The sequence below is a fragment of the Sciurus carolinensis genome, chromosome 10 (assembly GCF_902686445.1).
Source record: "Sciurus carolinensis chromosome 10, mSciCar1.2, whole genome shotgun sequence".
NCBI classification, from domain to species: domain Eukaryota; kingdom Metazoa; phylum Chordata; class Mammalia; order Rodentia; family Sciuridae; genus Sciurus; species Sciurus carolinensis.
The window spans coordinates 56,468,165-56,488,223 of NC_062222.1; the positions used below are offsets into that span (position 1 = coordinate 56,468,165).

Genomic DNA, 20,059 nt, shown 5'->3' on the forward strand with positions numbered 1-20,059 from the left:
TGTAGGGATTTGCAGTAGTGTCAGTTTTGGCTCTGGGTGCTCCATTTTCATGACTATAATTAAAAATGTATTTAAAGTGCTAAATTTCAGGTCTTTGAAAATCACCCTTTTATACTTCATGTCACACAGTAAGGATTCTAGAAGGGATTCTTCCTATTTGGGAACAATAGGTTATGTTGCATAGAGTGCCACTTTGGGGAAAGAGGGATGAAATATTGTTTTCCAATGAAAAGTTTTATTACCAGAACTCTTCCGATCTGGCTCTCCAAAGAAAGAAAACACAACCATTTTGAAGCAAATATAAAGCTACCATATGTATGAAGGAGATTTTGAAGTATTTCCAGAGTGTCCTCAATTGATTTGAAGTGCAGTGCAAAATATGAATTGTGTTTAAGAACAAGGGGGGAAATCCATTTAATCAGAGGCTGGGGAGAGAAAGATGGCAAGGAGTAAAGAATAATTGCATACTTGCTAGACATCTCTGTAATAGATTACATAGGACATTTGGCTGATTTGAATTGGAACCTTCATGCCTCCACCCCCAGCCTCTCTTTTCATCTCTCCAGAGCCTCTTCCCTCTACCCTCAAGTGTGGTTTTGATATGACTAGGGAATGGACACTAAAAATATTTCTGGAATGACGTGACCCTCTCTTGCCCCATCCAGGAAAGGGACGAGGCTTCACAAGAAACAGCACATGCTTTGCTTTCATTTCTGGGAGTACAGGGGTCGACCTACAGATGCTGCTTCTTCCGTGGCTGATGGCATTCAGACCCCCAGCTGCCCACGGTGCCAGGCAAATAACTGGACAGGTGAGCTCAGTCACGGGTCACTGGCCGCAGTCTCGGCCAGAGCAGCAGCCCCCCAGCCACAGACCACCTCTGCCTCCCCATCCAGGAGCCTTCCCACCTCCCTCAGGTTTGCTGCAGTCCCGCCACAGGGGCTGAAGACCTCGGAGGTGGTGGCAGCAGTGGCAGTGGTGCCTACAGCCTTGGGAACAGTCCAGGCACGTGGGACCCTGCTTCAGGCAACACTGCGGCCCCTCCAGGACCAGAGAGGGACCCAAGACAGCCCCGGAGGAGCTCACCACTGCCTCTTCCTGTCGCTGAAACCTGGGCAAGGACTCAGAATGGAAGCCGCCACTCCTGAGCCGAACTCGCAGGCCAGACTGTTGGAAGTACAGGACGGAATGAGCAGAACGCAAGACAGCCAGGAGTCCAAGCAGCAGCTGCAGCCACTTCCCAAGCCTTCGGCCTCCTCCCAGCGAGAAGCAAAATATGTGGAGATGTGTGCTTCAGCTGGAATCCAGAGGGAGAGTCCCCGGACAGTGAAACTTACACTGGAACACCGCTCCGGGGATCAGAAAGTCGCTAAGAGCCCAAAGGAGAAAGCCCAGGATGAGCTCAGTAGTCCGGAGTGCAAAACTCCAACCCCCCAGAAGAACCATGCTTCCTCCAAACGCTCCAGATCCCAACTCTCCTGCACTGATGAGGGTGGCAACTCCTCCTCCTCCTCCCCTGTGGACAAAGCAGAAGACAATGGCCTTTCCAAAATGGATGAATCTGCCACATCATCCGGGGCTCTGGCCACCTCCTCTTCATCGTTAGGCTTTGAGAGTGAGAGTGAAGTGAGTTGCCACCCCAAGGGAGGGGAAGGAGGGAAAAAAGCAGCAGGAGGAGAAGGGCAGGAAGGGGGAGGGAGGACAGGAGATGGAGCAGAGTGCAGGGACATTATTGCCAAATCCCAGAGTAACAGGGACCCCCCCAAAAATGAGGAGGCTCACTACATCACCACCCATGAGATCCAGCTGAGTGAGGTGGAGCAGGACATGGATTTCGATGTGGGGCTGGCCTCCCGCTGGGATTTCGAGGACAACAACGTGATCTACTCGTTCGTGGACTATGCTTCCTTTGGTGGCAGCGACGAGACCCCAGGGGACGTCACCACCCCCACCGAAGAGGACGACGACAACAGCTGCTACCTCAGCACCACTCCCAGCACCAATGCCACCCGAACACCCAGCCCCACCAGCAGCGACCTGGTTCGCCCTAGCGCAGGCAGCAGTGATCGGGACACCAGCAGCACGGAAGTGGGCAGTGGCCCCTCCGACAGTGACCCTATTCCCCCACCCACTGGGCCTGGCACTGCCACTCTGCCTGAGCCCTTGCTGGAGCTCCGGGAGGCAGCTTCAGGGGCAGCCTACACCACCGCCAGCAGCTGTGGGAGTGCAGCAAGCCAGATCCTCCTATCAATCAAACCAACTTCCCGGGCTATAAATGAGCCTAGCAACGTGCGTGCAAAGCAAAACATTATTTATGCTGCCAAGCATGAAGGCGACATGAGCCTCCGCGTCTCTACAGCTGCTGAACACAATTCAAGTTCACTGAAGCAAAACTCGGCTGCAGCCGTGGCTCAGGACCATGCAAAGAAATTCATTGCTGTCCCTGCTCGCCTGCAAACCAGGTGCGGGGCCATCCGGGCAAAGGAGCTGGTGGACTACTCCAGCGGAGCCTCCAGTGCCGTAAGCGAACTGGACGATGCAGACAAAGAGGTGCGTAACCTGACCTCCCGGGCCTTCCGGAGCCTTGCTTACCCCTACTTTGAGGCTCTGAACATCAGCTCCCGTGAATCCTCCACCACACTCTCCGAAGTGGGCTTTGGACGCTGGTCAACCTTCCTGGATCTAAAATGTGGAGGTGTTGGAGCCAGGGTGGAACAGAGTCTTCTCAGGAGCAGCGCGGCCTCTGTGGCTGCAGGTCTGAGGAAGGCCAGTGGGGCCCGGGGTACTGCAGACCAGCTTTACATCCAGTCCAAGAAGTCCCAGACCAAGGCCTTGGAATTTGTGGTCAGCAAAGTCGAGGGGGAAATCAAACATGTGGAGACACCCTTGTGTTTCCAGAAACAGGTCCAGACGGGCTCCCGAGTCGTCACCCTTCTGGAGCCCCTGAACTTACGTAGTGAGAGCAAAGCCAGCTCGGCCACTGCACCCTGTAAAGCTACCAAGGGCTCCAGCAAGGGTCCTGGGTCTGTGTATACGGATGATGGCTCAGAGACCTCTGAAAGCAGCAAGCCTGGCACCCGCGGTGATGGCCCCCACAAAAAGTCCAAGTTTGCATCCAGTTTGCTCAAAAATGTCATTTCCAAGAAGATGCAGCGGGAGCACGAGTTTAAAATGGAGAGGGGAGAAGTCACTGATACATCTCATCACAACCTCCCTGGCACCTCCAAGGAGGCAGAGGGGTCTTCTGGGGCTGAGAAGCTGAGAGAGAGGGGCTTGCAGCGACAGAATTCCCGCCACTCCGAAGCGGGTTCCGAGTACACCGTGGTCAGCGTGTCCGACGCAGGCGGGGAGGGGTCTAAATCCCCAATTTTCAAAGCCAGTACTCCTCGAGAAGGCAACGCAGGTTCTAGTCGGAATTTCACCGATGGACAAACGGAAGTGTGTGAAATTAAAAAGAGTGCCTCAGAGACTGTAAAAGGCATCTTTCTCCGCAGTCAGAACAGTGCTTTTCGGTCATGGAAGGAGAAAGAGGCCGAGAAGCGGGAAGAGAAAGCCCCCATTGGCAAGCTGAAGCTCCCCAAAGGCGGGGACTGGAGGGCTGATCTTGGGGAGATCTCTGCCAGCAAGTCCACCATCATGTCTCGCCTCTTTGTCCCCAACATCCAGCAGACGCCCAAGGACAAGCAACCTGGGAAGCAGGCCACCAAGTACCCTGCTGCCCAGGCCACAACCACCGCAGTGATCAGGCCTAAGGCTCCCGAAATCAAGATCCGGCTGGGGAGTGTGCAACAGCCAAGTTCAGACTTCAATATTGCCAAATTGCTCACGCCCAAGCTGGCTGGTGGCAGCGCTTCTAACCTCTTCAAGACCATTGAGGACAACAGCAGGGCACAGCAGAAACTCTTCCGTGGGGACAATCTGGAAAAAGTGCCCCAGTTCCAGGTGAGAGATGTCAGAGACAAGTCCAAGGCTCAAGGGCCCCTCCACCAGGTGAGAGATGTCAGGAAACTAATCAAAGGGTCAGGGGATAGCAGTGACAAAGGCAGTGTTACTCCAGAGCAGGGACTGACAGGGTCCAAGCCCAGGCAGCTGGCTGCTGCAGCTGGTGGATCCAGATCCCTGTCTCCCATGGTGATTACATGCCAGGCTGTAGTGAACCAGAGGGAAGACAGCATGGACCGAGGAGAGCCCAGGGAAGGCTTGGGCAAAGGGAACGGCAGCAGGATTTTGAACTCCTCCTCCCCAGAAGGGACAGTCTTGGTTCACAGAGCATCTGGCAGGCTGCCTGTAGCCACCATTGCCCCCAATAAACCTGAGCAGGGCTCATACCTGCCTGTGCTCAAGATTGTCTCTAAGGCTGCTCAGAAGACCCCAGAGAAACCCAAGGAGGAGGACATTAAGGAGGAAGGTAAAACCCCAAAGCCAGCCCGGAATGCCCTGGAGAAGCTGACTGCTGCAGTGAGATCCATGGAAGAACTGTACAGCTTCAACAGGAATGAGTGGAAACGTAAAAGCGATCCCTTGCCCATGATGACAGACAGCCATGTCCTGTCACTCATTGCTAGTGAGGAGAGGGAAGGGTTAGTGGGTCCTGAGGGGGACCCTGACAAGATGGCCAAACGACTAGGTGAGGTGGAAGAACGGGGCACAGGAAACAAAAGTGGTGTGGTCCTCCGAGGGGCTCCCATGGAACGACTGCAGCGGAGAAACTCCAACCCCAGCACCGAGAGTGTGTCTGCCCGTGCAGCAGCCTTTGAAAACATGGCCAGGGAAAGGCCCCGATCCCTCTACATCCCCCCAGTCCACAAGGATGTGGAAAGAACCCAACCTCTGCAGCCCCTCCCACCACTCCCCAGCAGCCGGAACGTGTTCACAGTGAGTGCCAGCAGCACTCAGAAAACTGGGGGCATCGCTGGCAAGTTCCCCCAAGGACCTCCTCCAGAGAGCTCTTCAGTGGCCAAGGGCATCAAATCACAGGGACTCCGGTCCCTCAAGATCTCTCCAGCCACCCAGGCACCACCCAGTGAGGTGACCAACAGGAAAAGCGGCATCAATTTGGAGAAGAGCAATAGTGACTGTGAGAATTACCTGACTATCCCCCTTAAGGGAAACTCTGCTGCAGGAGAGCTGCCTAGTAGGCCTGGTGCTGCACGAGAGGGTGCCCCCATCTCCTCAGCTGCCACCCTCTGCAGCTTACCCCCACTGAGTGCCCGCAGTCAGGTCTCCAGTAGCCCCAAGGGCTCTCAGGTCAGTGGAACCAGCCGGCCAGCTTGGCGTACCAAACCTGACAACCCCCGGGAGACAGCAGCTGCCCGCTCAGGGCCCCAGAGCCCTGAGCATACCCCTACTGCCATCTACCACCAGCAGCCACTGCCTTTCACCCTACAGGGTGCCCAGCCTCAGGTCCTCTGCTTCTCACCACCAGGCATGCCTGCCCCAGCTCCTGCAGGCCCAGCTGCTGTTTCCGCAGACCCCTTCCAGCAGTCACAGCCTCAGCAGACTCAGCGCAAGATGCTCCTGGATGTGACCACCGGCCAGTACTACCTGGTGGACACACCAGTACAGCCCATGACTCGGAGACTATTTGACCCTGAGACAGGGCAGTATGTGGATGTGCCCATGACCTCCCAGCAGCAGGCTGTGACTCCTATGTCCCTCCCTGTGCCTCCCTTGGCCCTGAGTCCTGGAGCCTATGGACCCACCTATATGATCTACCCTGGGTTTCTGCCCACAATGCTGCCCACCAATGCCCTGCAGCCCACACCAATTGCTCACACTCCAGGGGGTGGCGAGCTCTCAATGACCACAGAGCCCCCCAGCAAAGAGGCAGCTGCAACTTTCACTGAGGCCCCATACTTCATGGCCTCTGGTCAGTCTCCTGCCACCTCTTCCTCCTCAGCCCCAGCAGCCACATCCCAGCTTGTGGGAGCCAAGGGCTTCGCCCAGCTACATGGCAAACCTGTCATCAGTATCACTTCGCAGCCCCTGGGACCTCGGATCATCGCTCCCCCTTCCTTTGACGGCACCACCATGAGCTTTGTGGTAGAACACAGATGACGAGAAGTCACCAGAAAGCAGAATGGAGCAGCTGCTGGTGAGTGAATTTTACTTTGATAGTCAGAGTTGAGAGAGTAAGAACAGTTCCGTTTCTTGATATGTGAAGTGGGAGATTTACAGCAGAAGAGACTGTCTCTAGAAACGGGCACTATCCTCTGTGATAAAAACTGAATCCTCTGTGATCTCTGAAGGAGCTCATTTGCTTGCCAGATTTCCTTCTCTCCCCACTCCTCTGTCCTCTTTGCCAGCCTTTCCCCTTTAAAAACCTTGCACTTGCCCTAAGAGAAGGTGTTCTGATCATTTGAAAACTGAAAAGCTTTCAAACTAAATGCTTAAGTGAAGTGAAAACTAAATGCTGAAGTGTTTCTTCCCCACCCCTGACCCCACCCCCATCAGAGGAAAGGGAACCTTCCATTTGTCCCTTCAGCCTTTGGTAGAAATTGGCAGGAAAAAGAAATGAAAATCTGGTCTGGATATTGCAGAGCAAACCCCACAATTTCTGACAGCACAGTGACAGGCACTAACATTTCAGATTGTTTGACACCTTTAATCTGTTTGCCCCCCAAGAAGTAAGAGGAGTCCAAGACTGATGCTTTCATGGTAGGGAGGTTTACTAAAATTGACCGAAATGCTTCTCTCCTCTTCTCCCACATTTTCCTCTTGAAATTTCTTATACAAAGGGAATGTATTGCTTTTCAATTTTCAAATGATCAGAACACCTTCTCTTAGGGCAAGTACAAGGTTTTTAATATATCTTACCCCCTGCCCACCCCCCAAAGTTTTGCACTTTGACCTCCAGAGGAGAAGGAGATTCTGGAGCCACAGTTGTTTCTCGGTTGGAGTTGCTGTGTTTAACTCAGTCCTATTCTGACTGAATTCACCATGCTCCACAGCTAATCCCCACAGGACACTCATCTAGTCTATGTTTTCTACCTTCAGAAACAAATCAGCTTCACTGCTTACCAACCTCTGCAAAAGAAATCAGAGAAAATAGATTCCTGACACCTAGGTTAATCCATACTCACAGACAGGAATCCCTGCTGTAAATACAGTCCTTGGAACTTGATAGGAGGAGTGAGTTTGGCTGGTCTGAACCAGGACACTTCAGGTCAAACACATGAGACAGGGCAAAGACACCTTCAGACAAGAGCATAAAGATGTCAGAATGGTGGGGACAAGCTTGCCCTTCATATTCCTGCACTCCTCAGAAATGGGAAGGGTTGAGATCATAAATCCTCTAGGTAGTAAGATCGCACTGAATGAAAAAAGGAAATGGAAGTAAGAAAAACCCTACTTAGGCTTCTATAGCAGAAATAAGTCATTTTTCTCTTCCCTCATATAACTGTAAAGGAGCAGAGGAACACTGCTGTTTTGTGCAATGAAAGAGACTTGAATTAGAAATTAGGTTCATTAGATTCAAGTCACACAGCTTCTCACCAGTTCTGTATGTGATCTGTGGCATGACAGACTCTCTAGCATTGGTGTGTTATCTCTGGTGGGTCTATCTCCCAACATGTATCTGCATGTCAGATTCTAGAGCAGTGTATTGTAAGTTATAAAACCTTTTCCAAATTGAGGGATCATTGCTCTATATTATCACATTAATTTGGACTGTAAGACAATATTAAGCACTGTTCAAAAATTCTTAGGACTTTCTCCAAGAATTCTGGTGAAAGCACAAGTCTCATTTTAGTTGCAGTCTAAAAATAGATGATTTTTATTGTTCCTTTCCAAGTCTTCAACAGGAACTGTGTGATGATCACATATTGCCAGGGGGTGGTGGGGGTAAATAATGCATCTTTTGTTTGGTGTACAAAATAAAGAAAAACAATCGATATGCAAGTAGAGGAAACTTAGAATTGAGGACTAGTTTTGCAGAAGGAAAAAAGTAGCCCATAGGCAAAAGCATTCTAATCTCCTGAACAGGTGGTATGTTTACCTAGGGCTATTTTGGACCAGCTAATCCTGCAAGGCGTTTGTGAAGCTCTGGAGGTACAGCAGCAAGGGAAAGGGGGACAGAGAGAAAGGAGGGACTGTAATTGGGACACACTCCCATGGCATCCACCTATCTGAAGACTTGGGCCCCTCTTCTGTCTGCTGAGTCTGGAGAGACTAAGCTTGGAGTTTTCCATCAGACTCAGATATAAATCACAGTTTTGCATCTTTGAGACTTGAAAATTATTTTTGATGAATTTTCCCTTTTTGGAAGGACAACCTTATTGTAGTAAACAGCCTTAAAGATAGACAAAGACTGGCTTCTTGTTTTAATGATTCATCAAGAAATCAATGTTAGCCTTTTTTGTGTACAGGCAAGAATCAAGTTAATCAAATTCAATTATGAATTAAAATCTTTCAAAACCCATCCCCCTGAAAGTTCTATACCATTTTTATAAGCCAGAGTTTTTAAAAGTGGGTAGTTCTTTTTTTGGGGATGACAAATTTTTTAAAAAAGCATTGTTCAAATATTTCAAAACATCGACTAATGCTTAGGTGGTTGGTCAGTGCGAATAGATTTGGAAGGTGTTTCAGTTCAATATTTCCTTGAAAACCCGACTTTCAGGGATTTTCCTGGTGGCAGGGATTTTCCAAAGGCAGGGTTTTCTGTCCTCCTTTCAACTGGGAAGTTGCATAAGTAATTTGATCCAATCACAATATTTCACAGAGAAGTAAACTGGGACTTCTGGATAATTTTGCTGAAGTCCCCAGAGAGTGAGAGAACCAGGACCTGTGGCACTGGTTCTTCTTTCCTGGGCCACACCACCATCCCTGCAAGGACACATGGTAGGATGCATAGAGTAAAGGAAAGCTGGCAGAGGAGATATAGTGAGCTCTGACCTGCCAGCAAGGACATCTGGGATCTTTTCCCTAGTGACAATTGGCCATTAACCATCTACACTTCCATTTGCCTTTCTGAACATTTGTAAAATGCACATTTGAAGGAAATGCACCAATTTTCTCATTCATTCAATGAACATGAATTCCATGCCTGCATTTCATCAGCCACTTGGCATTAAACTCACATGTGACCCGGAGAGTTCCACAAGTCAGGAGCCTACACTCCAGCAGGCAGGAGGAAGACCCCTGCACACAAAACTGCAAACCCCTGTTCAGGAACTGTGGTAACCTTTAAGATTCCTTCCAGCTCAGAGAATAAGCAGTTCACCATCTATTTTTAGCATTACATTGTAGCAGGGAGCTTTCCTTTTCTCCTCCTGGCGTATATTTGAGCCCTAGCAGCTGCCCTTTTCGATTGGGAATTTTCCTTTTCTGGGTGGATTTTTCTCGCTTCTTTTTGTCCTATGGTCAATACTCCAGTCCTTAAATTTTGTAGGGTCCCAACCCATCTAAAAAGAGAATTAGTAATATGTATTTTATTATTATTTAGTAATGCCATTGTTCATGGTGACAATTGCACAAGGCCGTTCACTACGCAGGCCCGGTGGCCCAGGGGTCACATAGCCACAGAGGCAGCCCATCTGCCACACACCAGTGTGCCAGGCACACCAGTTGCAAACCTCACCAGCCTATTTTTGTGAGGCTTTTTGTGTGTGTTTGTACATTTCTGTTGTCCCTTCACAGTATCTTTGATGCTTTTTGATGGACTACTTTTGTTTTCAGTTTCTGTCATTTGAGGCTCATGGCTGTGTTTTTCCTCCTTTGACATATTCATTCTCATGTTTTCTTCTGTCCACCCACTTGGAAGACATGTTTTTGTTTTAAAATTTGAATTGAGACTTGATACTAAATAACATTTACAAGGGCATAAAAATAAAATCAATGTGTAACACAAAAGAAAACTTTGATGCTATGTTTGCTAACAGAGTGGGCACCAGCCTAAGTGTATTGCAATTATTTTGTTTCATTTTAATATCTCTCCTTTTTTTCTGTAAGGTTTTGTTTCTTCATTTCTGAGTGGGCTTCACGTTGCTCCTACATTGTTGCTTTGTCTTTTCTCTTTACTTCTCAGAGTTCTTACTACCCCTTGAATAGCGCTCCATAAATCAGTCACTAAAGTGGAAGAGAAAACTGTATTGGGGAGAGCTGTATTTATGGGGTTCCCAGGGGCTCTAGAGGAGTCCTCAGGTGATCAAATCCAGTCCCTTTGTATTATGATTGCAAGAGGAAATTGGGGCTTAAAGAAGTTAAGTGACTTTTCTTCAGTCACAATGTCCCTTTAGAGCTGAGACTCAAACCCTGAATATTCATACCAGGGCCAATTTTTGGTGACCAACTCATTCTGCTTCTCTTTTTTCCCTAAGGCCTCTTTTCTTTGGTTTCTGCCTCACTATTCCCCATTTTTCCTTGCTATGCATTTGAGAAATTGCTTTCAGATCTTTTCTGTTTATTTGCCATTTCTCCCACTGATTGACTTCAGGGTCTCACCTTGCATCTTCCCTTCTCCTTGCTTCCTGCAGTTTGTTTTTATTACAGACTGGACAGCTTGAAGAGCAGGGCTGGGTGGGCCTTGCCAGTTCCCTCACCTGAGCATCTCCAGGGCTTGGAGCAGCCCTGGTGGGTCATGGGAGGGACAGGAACGTGACTGCCCACTGTGGCCTGGTGGATGGCGGCTGCAAGCTCCATGTTTGGTTTTCACTTAATGCCATAACTGCATTCCTGAAACCATGAATTTATTTCTGTTTTCCCCCTAACTTGGTTGTGGTTTCCTTTCTCGATCATTATATATATTTGCTACTTCATTTTATTCTATTCTTAATGTCGTTCTGTCTTTTCTTATCTCCCTTCCAGTTTTACTGAAGGGAAGTGTCCCTCCAGCTTACAATTTTGTGCCTTTCTCCACAATTCTATTGTCTTTATGTTTTCTTCTCCACCCTAAGATTAATAAAAAACCAAAAAGTAATAGTTGATCTGTACTGATCATTTATTATATGCCAGGACTGACCACCATGCCTTTGGATTCTTCAAGCAAGTAGGTATGATTTTTAATTCCTCTTTGACAACTGAAAGGTAACTCATCCCAGATCCACAGCTACTGCAGTCCAGGCCCTTCCACCTCTGGGCCTCGTGCTCTTATTATAGAGGACCTCCTTGCTCACCCACTTCTTTTACTCTCTGCCCCCTTTTTCTTTATTGTGAATTGTCTCTCTTCCCTTATCTGTACTTTCCATGTCAGGCCTTTCTTTCTACCTGGTTTCTCTAAAAGTTTTCAGCCATTGCCTTTTGCCCATTGGTCAGTCAGCTTGGGAAAGGATTAGTTATGTGACACGTTTACATCCTTGTGGAGGAGAGAGCACAGCTGGTAATTGACTAGCTGATTTTCCTAACTTCAGTTTCATTCAAAGCAAAATGAAAATCCTATCCAAGAGGAAATAGAATCTCCTAGACATTTCACTGCCTTGTTTTGTGTGTGTGTGTGTGTGTGTGTGTGTGTGTGTGTGTTGGGTTTCAGAGAAGGGGCAGGAAAGGCCTGAGAAGGAAATAAGTTAAAAAAATTGATCCCAAATCTGATAATCTCCCACATATGCTAAGTCTCTAGGTGTGTTTTTCTTTAGATTAGAAAATTAGCTGTTCATAGGACATTTTATGCCCCAAAGAGAAATCTGAGCCAGTTTCAGGATGCCCAGAGGCGCTGGCTCCTGTGATGGGGTAATTTTTTGTGTAAGTAGAGGAAGGTGTGGGGTATGCAGGTGAGTGTGGGAAGCCCCCCCATGGCAGTGGGTTAAAGCATAGATGAAGAGAGCTGTGTGACTGTGACTAAAACATAGCCACACGTTCCTTGAAGTCAGGCAGCCCTGACTCAAGTTCTGTTACTTATTAGTCTAGGCAAGTGACTTGCTTTCTCTGAGCCTAGTCTCCTCATCTATAAAACAGGAATACTTTTTTGGTGGGGTGGAGGGCTGATGGTACTAGGAATTGAACCCAGGGGCGCTTAACCACTGAGTCCCTCCTCCAGCTGCTTGTTTGTTTGAGGCAGAGTCTCGATAAATTGCTTAGGGCCTCAATCAATTGCCAAGGCTGTTTTTGACCTTGCAATCCTACTGCCTCGGCCTCCTGAGACTCTGGGATTACAGGCACACACCACCACACACAGCTAAAACAGGGGTATTTTTAAAGGACAGTTGTGATGACTGAATTATAAATCCACTACAGAGAACATAGCACAGAGTTCATGGCACACAGTCAGTGTTCAATCTCCTCTGGAGACTGGCACCTCATAAATGTCTCAGGGTCTTCTTATCTTCACAGGGCCCCTCATCAGAGCAAAAATTCAGGCTTTGTCTTTGCAGACACTCAGGGCCATGTCCGGGCCCATGTCCAGGATTGCTCTGTATTTCCCCAAACTGGAGGAAATGCCCACAGCCCAACACTCCCCTTTGGGCTGGCTGATCTTTCAGAAAAGGCTAGTTGGCTGTGCATCAGGGTACTCTAGTATCCCCCACAGCCTTCCAGAATGTTATACAACTCTGGGCCAAGCTTGCCAACTGTGTGTGGTGATTTTCCTCTTCTGTCTGGGCACAGGCCTGTGTGGAGCAAGGGAAAATCTGACCCAGCATCCCTGCTGAACTCTGTCATGTGTTCTGGTTCTAAAGTTGTAGGGAATCATTCAGCCAAACTCCTTGGTAACACAGTAGTCATCCTTTTATCTCTGCCGACTTCTTTATGGTCCTTTATGCCACACACACACACACACACACACACACACACAAAAGTTCACGAGGTTTTATTGGCAATTCTTACTATTTTATCCTTAATAACAATTGAAGCAACTTTATTACTTTCATGAAAATCAAATGAATTTTGATATGAATGATTCATTACTTTCAAACAAAATTTCTCTGAAGTTAATGGAAGCAGAGACAAAATCCTATGAATATCCAAACAGGCAAAATCTACTCCATTGATCCCCAAATATGATCCTAGTAGATTGTATAAACAGATTTCTCCTACATTTCTCATTGTTATTGTTCCAGAGGGTAGATCCCCACCCACTTAGTGTCGTTTGCATACTGCTCAAATCTTTGCAAACCTTGTCTTGGGAGGGCACACAGCCAGAGTTATTGTCAAATCCCTGATCCACATTGAAATTATTCTTCTTAGTTTCTTAGTTTCTTCTCCTCCTTTTTTCTTTGTACCAGAGATTGAACCCAGGGGTACTTAACCACTGAGCTGCATCTCCAGCCCTTTTTGTATTTTACTTAAAGACAGGGTCCCACTGAATTGCTCAGGGCCTCAATAAATTGCTGAGGCTGACTTTGATCCTCCTGTCTTAGCCTCCCAAGCCACTGGGATTACAGATATGCACCACCACGTCCAGCTCTCCTCTCCTTTTAATAATATTTTCTTTTCCTCTGACTAATCTATATGTCCTAAGGTTGAAAAATTATCAAATAAGAGATCTCCAAACACACAACAGTTTTTTTCATCCTGAGGATTATTTCTCATAAAATATGAAATAATAAAGTGTGAAGTATATGCATATGAACTCTGAAATCATAATTATTCCTATCTTCTTCTTATTTAAACATTTTTTTTTAGTTGTAGATGGACATGATACCTTTATTTTGTTTATTTATTTTCTTATGTGGTACTGAGGATCCAACCCAGTGCCTCACACATGCTAGGTAAGTACTTTACCACTGAGCCACAACCCCAGCCCAAAGTCTTTCTTCTTAAGCATGTATTGAAACAGATCTTTTTCTGGATGGCAGGATTAAAATACCCCTTGCCTTGATACTCTGATTGCATATAATTGATTAGATAGTTGTTATTTGATACTACTTGCAGCTTGTTTTCCACATGATAGGATCTTTTTAATCCCTAACAAATATTACCTGTAGTCCACTCTATTTCTATCTTCATAATATTTTGTTCAAACATCAACTCTCATGTATTAAAAAAGTATTCCTTCAGTAAAGTTCTAGTAGATTTACAAAATTATATAGAGATAGACAGAAAGACAGAGCTGACTTTTAGTAAGTTTTTGACTATACCAGTGCTGTCTTAGAGTGGATGTAACTAAATTATATGTTCTAACCCATTTTTCTTATTTAATGCAAAAGGCACTGTGTGCAATTCCACAAAATTTCATTAGTGGTCATTTACTTTACAAGAATCCTTAGTATAGAGTTTATTCACTTTATTAAGTTACTTACTCATAGTAAATTTCAAATGTTTCCATTTAGTTTAAATATCAGTTCTGCCTGCTAATTTTAGAAACATATATTATACTGTTTTATCCTTGATATGAATGATTTCAATGAAACTAAACATTTAATTCTGAAACTATTTTTGAAGAGTTGAAAGCATTTAGTTTAGTTTTCGAGGAGAAATGTCACTGTGGGTACTTTCTTAAAGTCAGAGTAATGTCTAATAGGTTTTTCTTCCTGCCAAATACATTTTAAAATGTATGCTTCATGGTTATTTATAATGAAACTTGACAAAAAAATTCAAATAAAATATTTTGACATTTTTCTTGATTGTTTAAGAATGAGATGTGTGTTTAGAACTGACAGTCTTTACTTTGACCTTTTTTTTTTCTTATAGGAGCAAGACAGAAATACAGTCTATCTGAAAGTTGAAATCTAATAGCACTACGAATCCAGCTGAAAAATTTCCTCCACATGCATAATTCTTAATTTTTGCTTCTTATAAACCAAGTGTGTAAGTTTTCATATTTTCCTGAACAATTCTCTTAAGGCAGTTTTGTTATTTCAATTTTACTAAGATGATTGAATGGTTGAATTTTTTTCCCCTATAAAACTATTTCTTTTTATACTTTAATACAAGATATAAGCTTTCTGTTCTCCTTCTTTCCTCTTGCACCTGTGAGTAGGCAAACAATCCCTTAAGTGTTTGCATGCTTCAATCAAAACCCACAACAGAATGGGACTGCTTCTGTTATAAACCGAGTGAGCAAATCACTAATTTGGATCACAAATCACCTTATAGGTTCTTGGACTATATCAAATGTAGCTGATAAAGTTGTAGCACATATTTAGGTTTAAAATACGATGGGCCTGCTCTTGGAATCATATATCAGCCAAACCTAGTTATTCTCTTGGTTGTGCTCTGTGTTCTTTTAATGGGTTTGGAATGATTTCAAGTGTAATTGTGGAAAACAATGGTTTTAACTTTTGTGCTTTGTTTTAATTTTTTTTCCCCACTGTACAATGCCATGACACTATTTGTTGTCTTAAAATAGAATGGCTTGAAATAGTGGAAAATCAGTGACTGCATTTAAAATTAAGTTCTTTGTCTCAGAAAGGTATAAAATATCTATTTCCCTTTCAAAATCCAACCTTTGTTATGAGCGCATAGCATTTTTTTTTTCTTGTGATTCCTTCCATGGTTGTACACTCCACTCCTGTCTATCCCAGACTGGAGTCTGAAGAGTGAACTGTCTGAGGTAGTCCAACAGAATGTGAACTCTACTTCAGAGGCTCTGCTTCACTCCAGCCCGGCCATCCCAAAAGCAGTAACCTCGAATTACAGTGCTTGCCTGTTATGAGGCAGGTTTTAAGAGATGGTAAAAATCCAAATCACTGGATCTTTCACTGACATCTGATACTGCCTCAGTTGTAACCCAGTTCTGAAGGCTATTTGAGTGAGTGTTCACAGTGAGTCTGAAGGGTTGATTGAACAAATACTTATTTAACTTGTCATAATTAAAAAGGTGTCAACATATACTCAACAGGTGTTACATTGAAATATTTCTTAATTCCTTCCTAAAGGAATATCCCTTTAAAATCTGAACATTCTCCAGACTTTCTTTAAGGAGTCTTCTTTTATTTACTTATTTGTTTAAGGCCAAGGCATTTTGGTAATTTTTAAGGAGCATTATTTTGATATTAATGTTTGTCAATATTTGGTTTCTGCTTAAAATTGCTCTTGAAGTCACAGAATTTTATGCAATTCATGTGACTGGATTTTATATGAATAATCTTGTAATTATGCCTCCATCCAGACTTTTTGAAAAAGCAAAAATGAAGGCACTTTCAGGGGATTCCTTAAAGGTACCTCACTCAAAAAAAGAAAAAATTCTTGTGTGTAAAGAGAAAGATTCAAGACAGGAAATCTCACCACAATTCAATTACTCATTGGGCCAATGAGCTGTGAAATGAAGCTTTCATCTCCACGAGACATGAAATATGAAGCATAGTCTCTGTATGGAAAAGAAGTCCTTGTACCATACTTGGGAAAACACTTCTCCTTTATTATAGAGGTCTTCTTACCCAGGTACATGAGTAGAGTCACTCCACAACTGAATTTTTCACCACTGGGGAAAAAAATCTTAAAGCATCAGTGCTTCCTCATTTTTGAGAGAGATTGATTGGAAATAAGGTCACTTTCTATTGAAACAAGAAAGTAGCATTAGTGTCAAAGATTTCAGACTATGAACACTCAAAGCAGCACCATGAAATCTCAAGTTTTTGACCTTGAGTAGTGAAACTTACATAGGGTTTGGGTGTACAGTATGTATAATATCCAAACAGGTGACTTTCAAGAAAGCCCAGTGACCACACTGAGCAGTCGCTGATTGCTAGCTCCTCAAAATGGAAGACAGATCTTCCTGAGAGAATGTGGTAAAGCTGAGGGTTGAGCTGCCCATAAACTATTCACCAATATTTATCACCAATAGATCTGAGCCTTAAATTCTCAGATAAACTAACATAGAAACTGGGAAAGAACTTTTCATTTGTTGGCTCTGAGAGGCTGAGTCCACTGGGAAGTTGCCAAAGAGGTAGTGAATAGCCAAGTGGTTAAAAATGTAACTTGGAAGTAATGTTCTGAGTTCCATATGGGCTAGTGATAATGTCATCGTACCAAACAAACCTGTAGACCATTTACACCCCTAAGTGATAGGGAAAGAACTTTTTCACGGGTATGATGGAAATTTCCATCCTCATTTTCATCATTTAATCATTTCTTGAGGTTGCATGGACATTTGAATGGAAGTGGTTACACCCTTCCTTTTTCAACAAAAGGGGAATAAAACAAAAGTCTACAAAACCCTCTAGCACACAAAATCATTACCCCAACAATGTCTTATAACCACTGAAACCCGATTTATATTTTATGTACATAAAACCATTAATAAAGCATTTCCTAAAGAGAATCTTGAGTTTGAATCTAATAAGTCTGGCTTTTGTGATTTCCACTCAGGATTACATATGTGGTTCAATTTTCTAGAAAAATCATAGGTTACTGTGTGTACAAATCCTGACCCATTTCTTCTTTTTTCTCTATTGGTAAAGGGCCATGTTGAAAAATAGGCCCATTTGGATAGTTTCTGGAAAAATTGAACACATTTGTAATCCATGTGAAAATTATATTCTCCAGAATGTATTTTTCTGAAAACACTCACTGAAATTGCCCAGATATACAGATAAAGACTCAGCATATAGATTGTATGTTTATCACTGAGTAAATCAGCTAAAACAATTACACTTTGAAAACTTTATAAAAATAATTCTCAAATATTAACATGCATTTCAAATTTATCCTCATATCATTAGGAAATATCTAGTGATAGAAATTCCCTTTTTCTTAATTTCAGATTTGACTTTATCATCCTTGCTTCTTCACAAGATTTAATGCATTTTGATTGTCTTCATCCTTCATAGAAATGAAAGTCTGTGTTTGCTACAAATTGAATGCTCACGCTACCTGAAATAATATTTTGGATTACAGACTGCAGGACAGTATTGATTCCTAAGTAGGCTGACCCTAACCTCATAATAAGTCTGTGTAAGTGCATGGAAAACACAGTCAATAATAGTCTTTGTACAAAACAATCATACTATATATTTCCTATGTGGTGCTTGAGGAGTTTCATTCTATAGTTTACAAGGTGTAAGTTTGCACCCCAAATTCTCAGGGTATGTTATTTTACCCAAATACTTGAAAGAAAAAGGTGCCCTGTATTTTATCAGTACTGTTGAGGGGGAAAATTATGTGTAAGTTTGTTTGAGAAAATTGCTTATAAAAAATCAAACCCATAACTATGTTAGGCTTTTACATTATTTCTAAGGAGATATATACATAGATAAGATATATATTTTCAAGAGACTGCTTATATATTCTTTAACTTCTGGGTCCCAAGTAGACCTCACAGGTGCATAAAATTGTTAATGAAGCATGTAGCATTTGCTACATGGTGTCTTGAGCTTGAATCTAATCAGAATTGCAGACTTTCATCCTCTGGAAAGAGACCATGTCCATCTGTGACATGTATGAGGACAAGGCCAAGGGGAGGATTCTGAAAATTGGACTCCTTTGTATGCCCCGCGTCTCAGAAGGAAACTGAATGTTCACAGCATCATTTATCAGCTGTTAGCATTCAGTATTTCATGTTGCAGCTAGAGTACATCATTAGATTTATTCCTGTTTAATTCATAATGGTGCAGAATCACACACACAGACACATGCACACACGCACACACAAACACACATCTAGTTTGATTTTTTTTAAAGTTTCTGAATTACTTGTTACAGGCTAGCATTAATGGCATAAAGTCCTTTCCAGGGCTTCCTGAATTACCTGCCATACTTGTATGCATTTTCTAATGCACCCCCACCCCCACCTTTGAAGATGTGCATTTCTGTATTTACATATAAATTATATTATTGTATAGTAAAGACAGTGGTGGCTGAAAGGAACGTGAAGACTGTGGAAGATGTGTATGAATAAGGGAGAGTACATTGTGTGATATGTAAGGAAGGACGTTGGAGAAGACTGAATTATACTGCTGACTGAATAAACCTGGTGGCATATGGAAAGAATGTGAAATTTTAAACTGCAATCAACAGAGAAATCTTGGTGGAAAAGTTCCTACCTGAGGTTTGATGTTATTCAATGACAGAATGCAGTGAGCTTGACTAAAGGGGCTTTGAAACCAACTCTACAGCTCTGAGAATTATCTTTTCAGTGTATTGCATATGGAGAAAATGACTTAGACAAGGATCTTGTGAGACTAGCCTACTTGCCTTTAATTGCTAGCATTTGTAAACGATTGTGCAATCTTGTGTATTGGTTTTTTATTTTGACTGTTTTGAAAAAAAAATGTTTTGTTGTTTCTTTTTTTTTTTTTTTCCAGTAAAAGTGACTGCAAAGAAAGCATGCATCTTGTTTTATTTTAACTTAAGAAAACAACAATAACAAGTTTTGGACATTTTGAACATTTTCATTTTCTTCTGGTTTCTAACTTGAAGTCCTTCATTTAACTGAACACTCAATATTTTACTTAATTTCAACTCATTTTCTATTGCTCTAGTAAGAAATGTCCTTTAGTGACTTAAGAAAACACAAATTTATGATCTTACATCTCTAGAAATTAGAAGTCATGCATGGGTTTTTATCTATTCCCAGAAAATTTCACCTGGACAACCTGAGTCTAAGTAGCATTCTAAGGAGCACCTATCCAGATATGTGATGCTTTGCTGACACCAAAGAGTTACCTGGACAACAGGTATCCCTGAGGGCCATATAGAGGCCCAGGAAAGTAACAGTTACCCCTCTCAGAACTACACAGCACAGGCACACAATTTGAATACCCCCTACAGTGATGCTCAGTGCTGTGATGTAGCTGTTAAATCATCCAACAGTCAAGTCATGGATTGACACACAAGACACTTGAACCCATACTCCAGAAAGAGGGATATCCAGGATTCCTCATATATGTCCAGAGCTTGGGCGACACAGAGCCTAAAAGAAAAATGAGTGCAGTTATAGGCCTTACATTTTCAAGTTACCTCTGGATTTCTAGCTTTTACTTCCAGTGCATTTCAAACTACATTCTCTATTTCTCTCAGGTGCTCACTGTTCTCTACGTTGTGTTGCCTCGCTAGCTTTCATTATAGCATACCGACCCCATCCCAAGTATTCCAGACTCAGGGGCTATATGTGTGGCAGGATTTTGCTGAAGATTTGGATAAACAGGATAGGGATTAGCAAGTGGTCCATCACATGACAGGCAAGCTGCATCATCAGACACCTGGACTTGAACCACCGACATTCCTATTCTTTAATAGTTCTATCCCATCT

At 43.8% G+C, this 20,059-nt stretch overlaps 1 protein-coding gene and 1 long non-coding RNA gene across 6 annotated transcripts in view; one reads left to right on the plus strand and one right to left on the minus strand.

Annotated features, from left to right (window-relative positions):
• Window positions 1-2,180, minus strand: part of LOC124995093 (uncharacterized) — a 29,668-nt gene extending 27,488 nt beyond the window's left edge. For 2 of the 4 annotated variants that reach the window (XR_007110610.1, XR_007110611.1), the window contains exons 1-3: window positions 1,783-2,180; window positions 1,338-1,516; window positions 1,087-1,167 (exon numbers count right to left, since the gene is read on the minus strand). This is a non-coding gene — a long non-coding RNA (uncharacterized LOC124995093). Of the gene's footprint in view, window positions 1-193; window positions 1,168-1,337; window positions 1,517-1,782 lie in introns of those variants that run through there. The other 2 variants (XR_007110609.1, XR_007110608.1) reach the window with 2 other exon arrangements.
• On the plus strand, window positions 697-19,099 carry C10H4orf54 (chromosome 10 C4orf54 homolog). 2 transcript variants are annotated; one of them, XR_007110607.1, is made up of 3 exons: window positions 697-6,094; window positions 14,560-14,676; window positions 17,573-19,099. XR_007110607.1 is itself a non-coding variant. In XM_047567550.1 (2 exons), the coding sequence occupies exon 1, from the start codon at window positions 697-699 to the stop codon at window positions 6,055-6,057; it is 5,361 nt and encodes a 1,786-aa protein (XP_047423506.1). In that variant the 3' UTR covers window positions 6,058-6,094; window positions 14,560-19,099. The 2 variants fall into 2 exon arrangements, 1 of the variants encoding a protein (XP_047423506.1); XM_047567550.1 differs by having other exon boundaries at window positions 14,560-19,099.
• Window positions 19,100-20,059: the final 960 nt, after the last annotated feature.

What these genes read in the sequence shown, in the direction of transcription:
- C10H4orf54 (XM_047567550.1), top strand. Translation starts at nt 697, where the DNA reads ATGCTTTGCTTTCATTTCTGGGAGTACAGGGGTCGACCTACAGATGCT.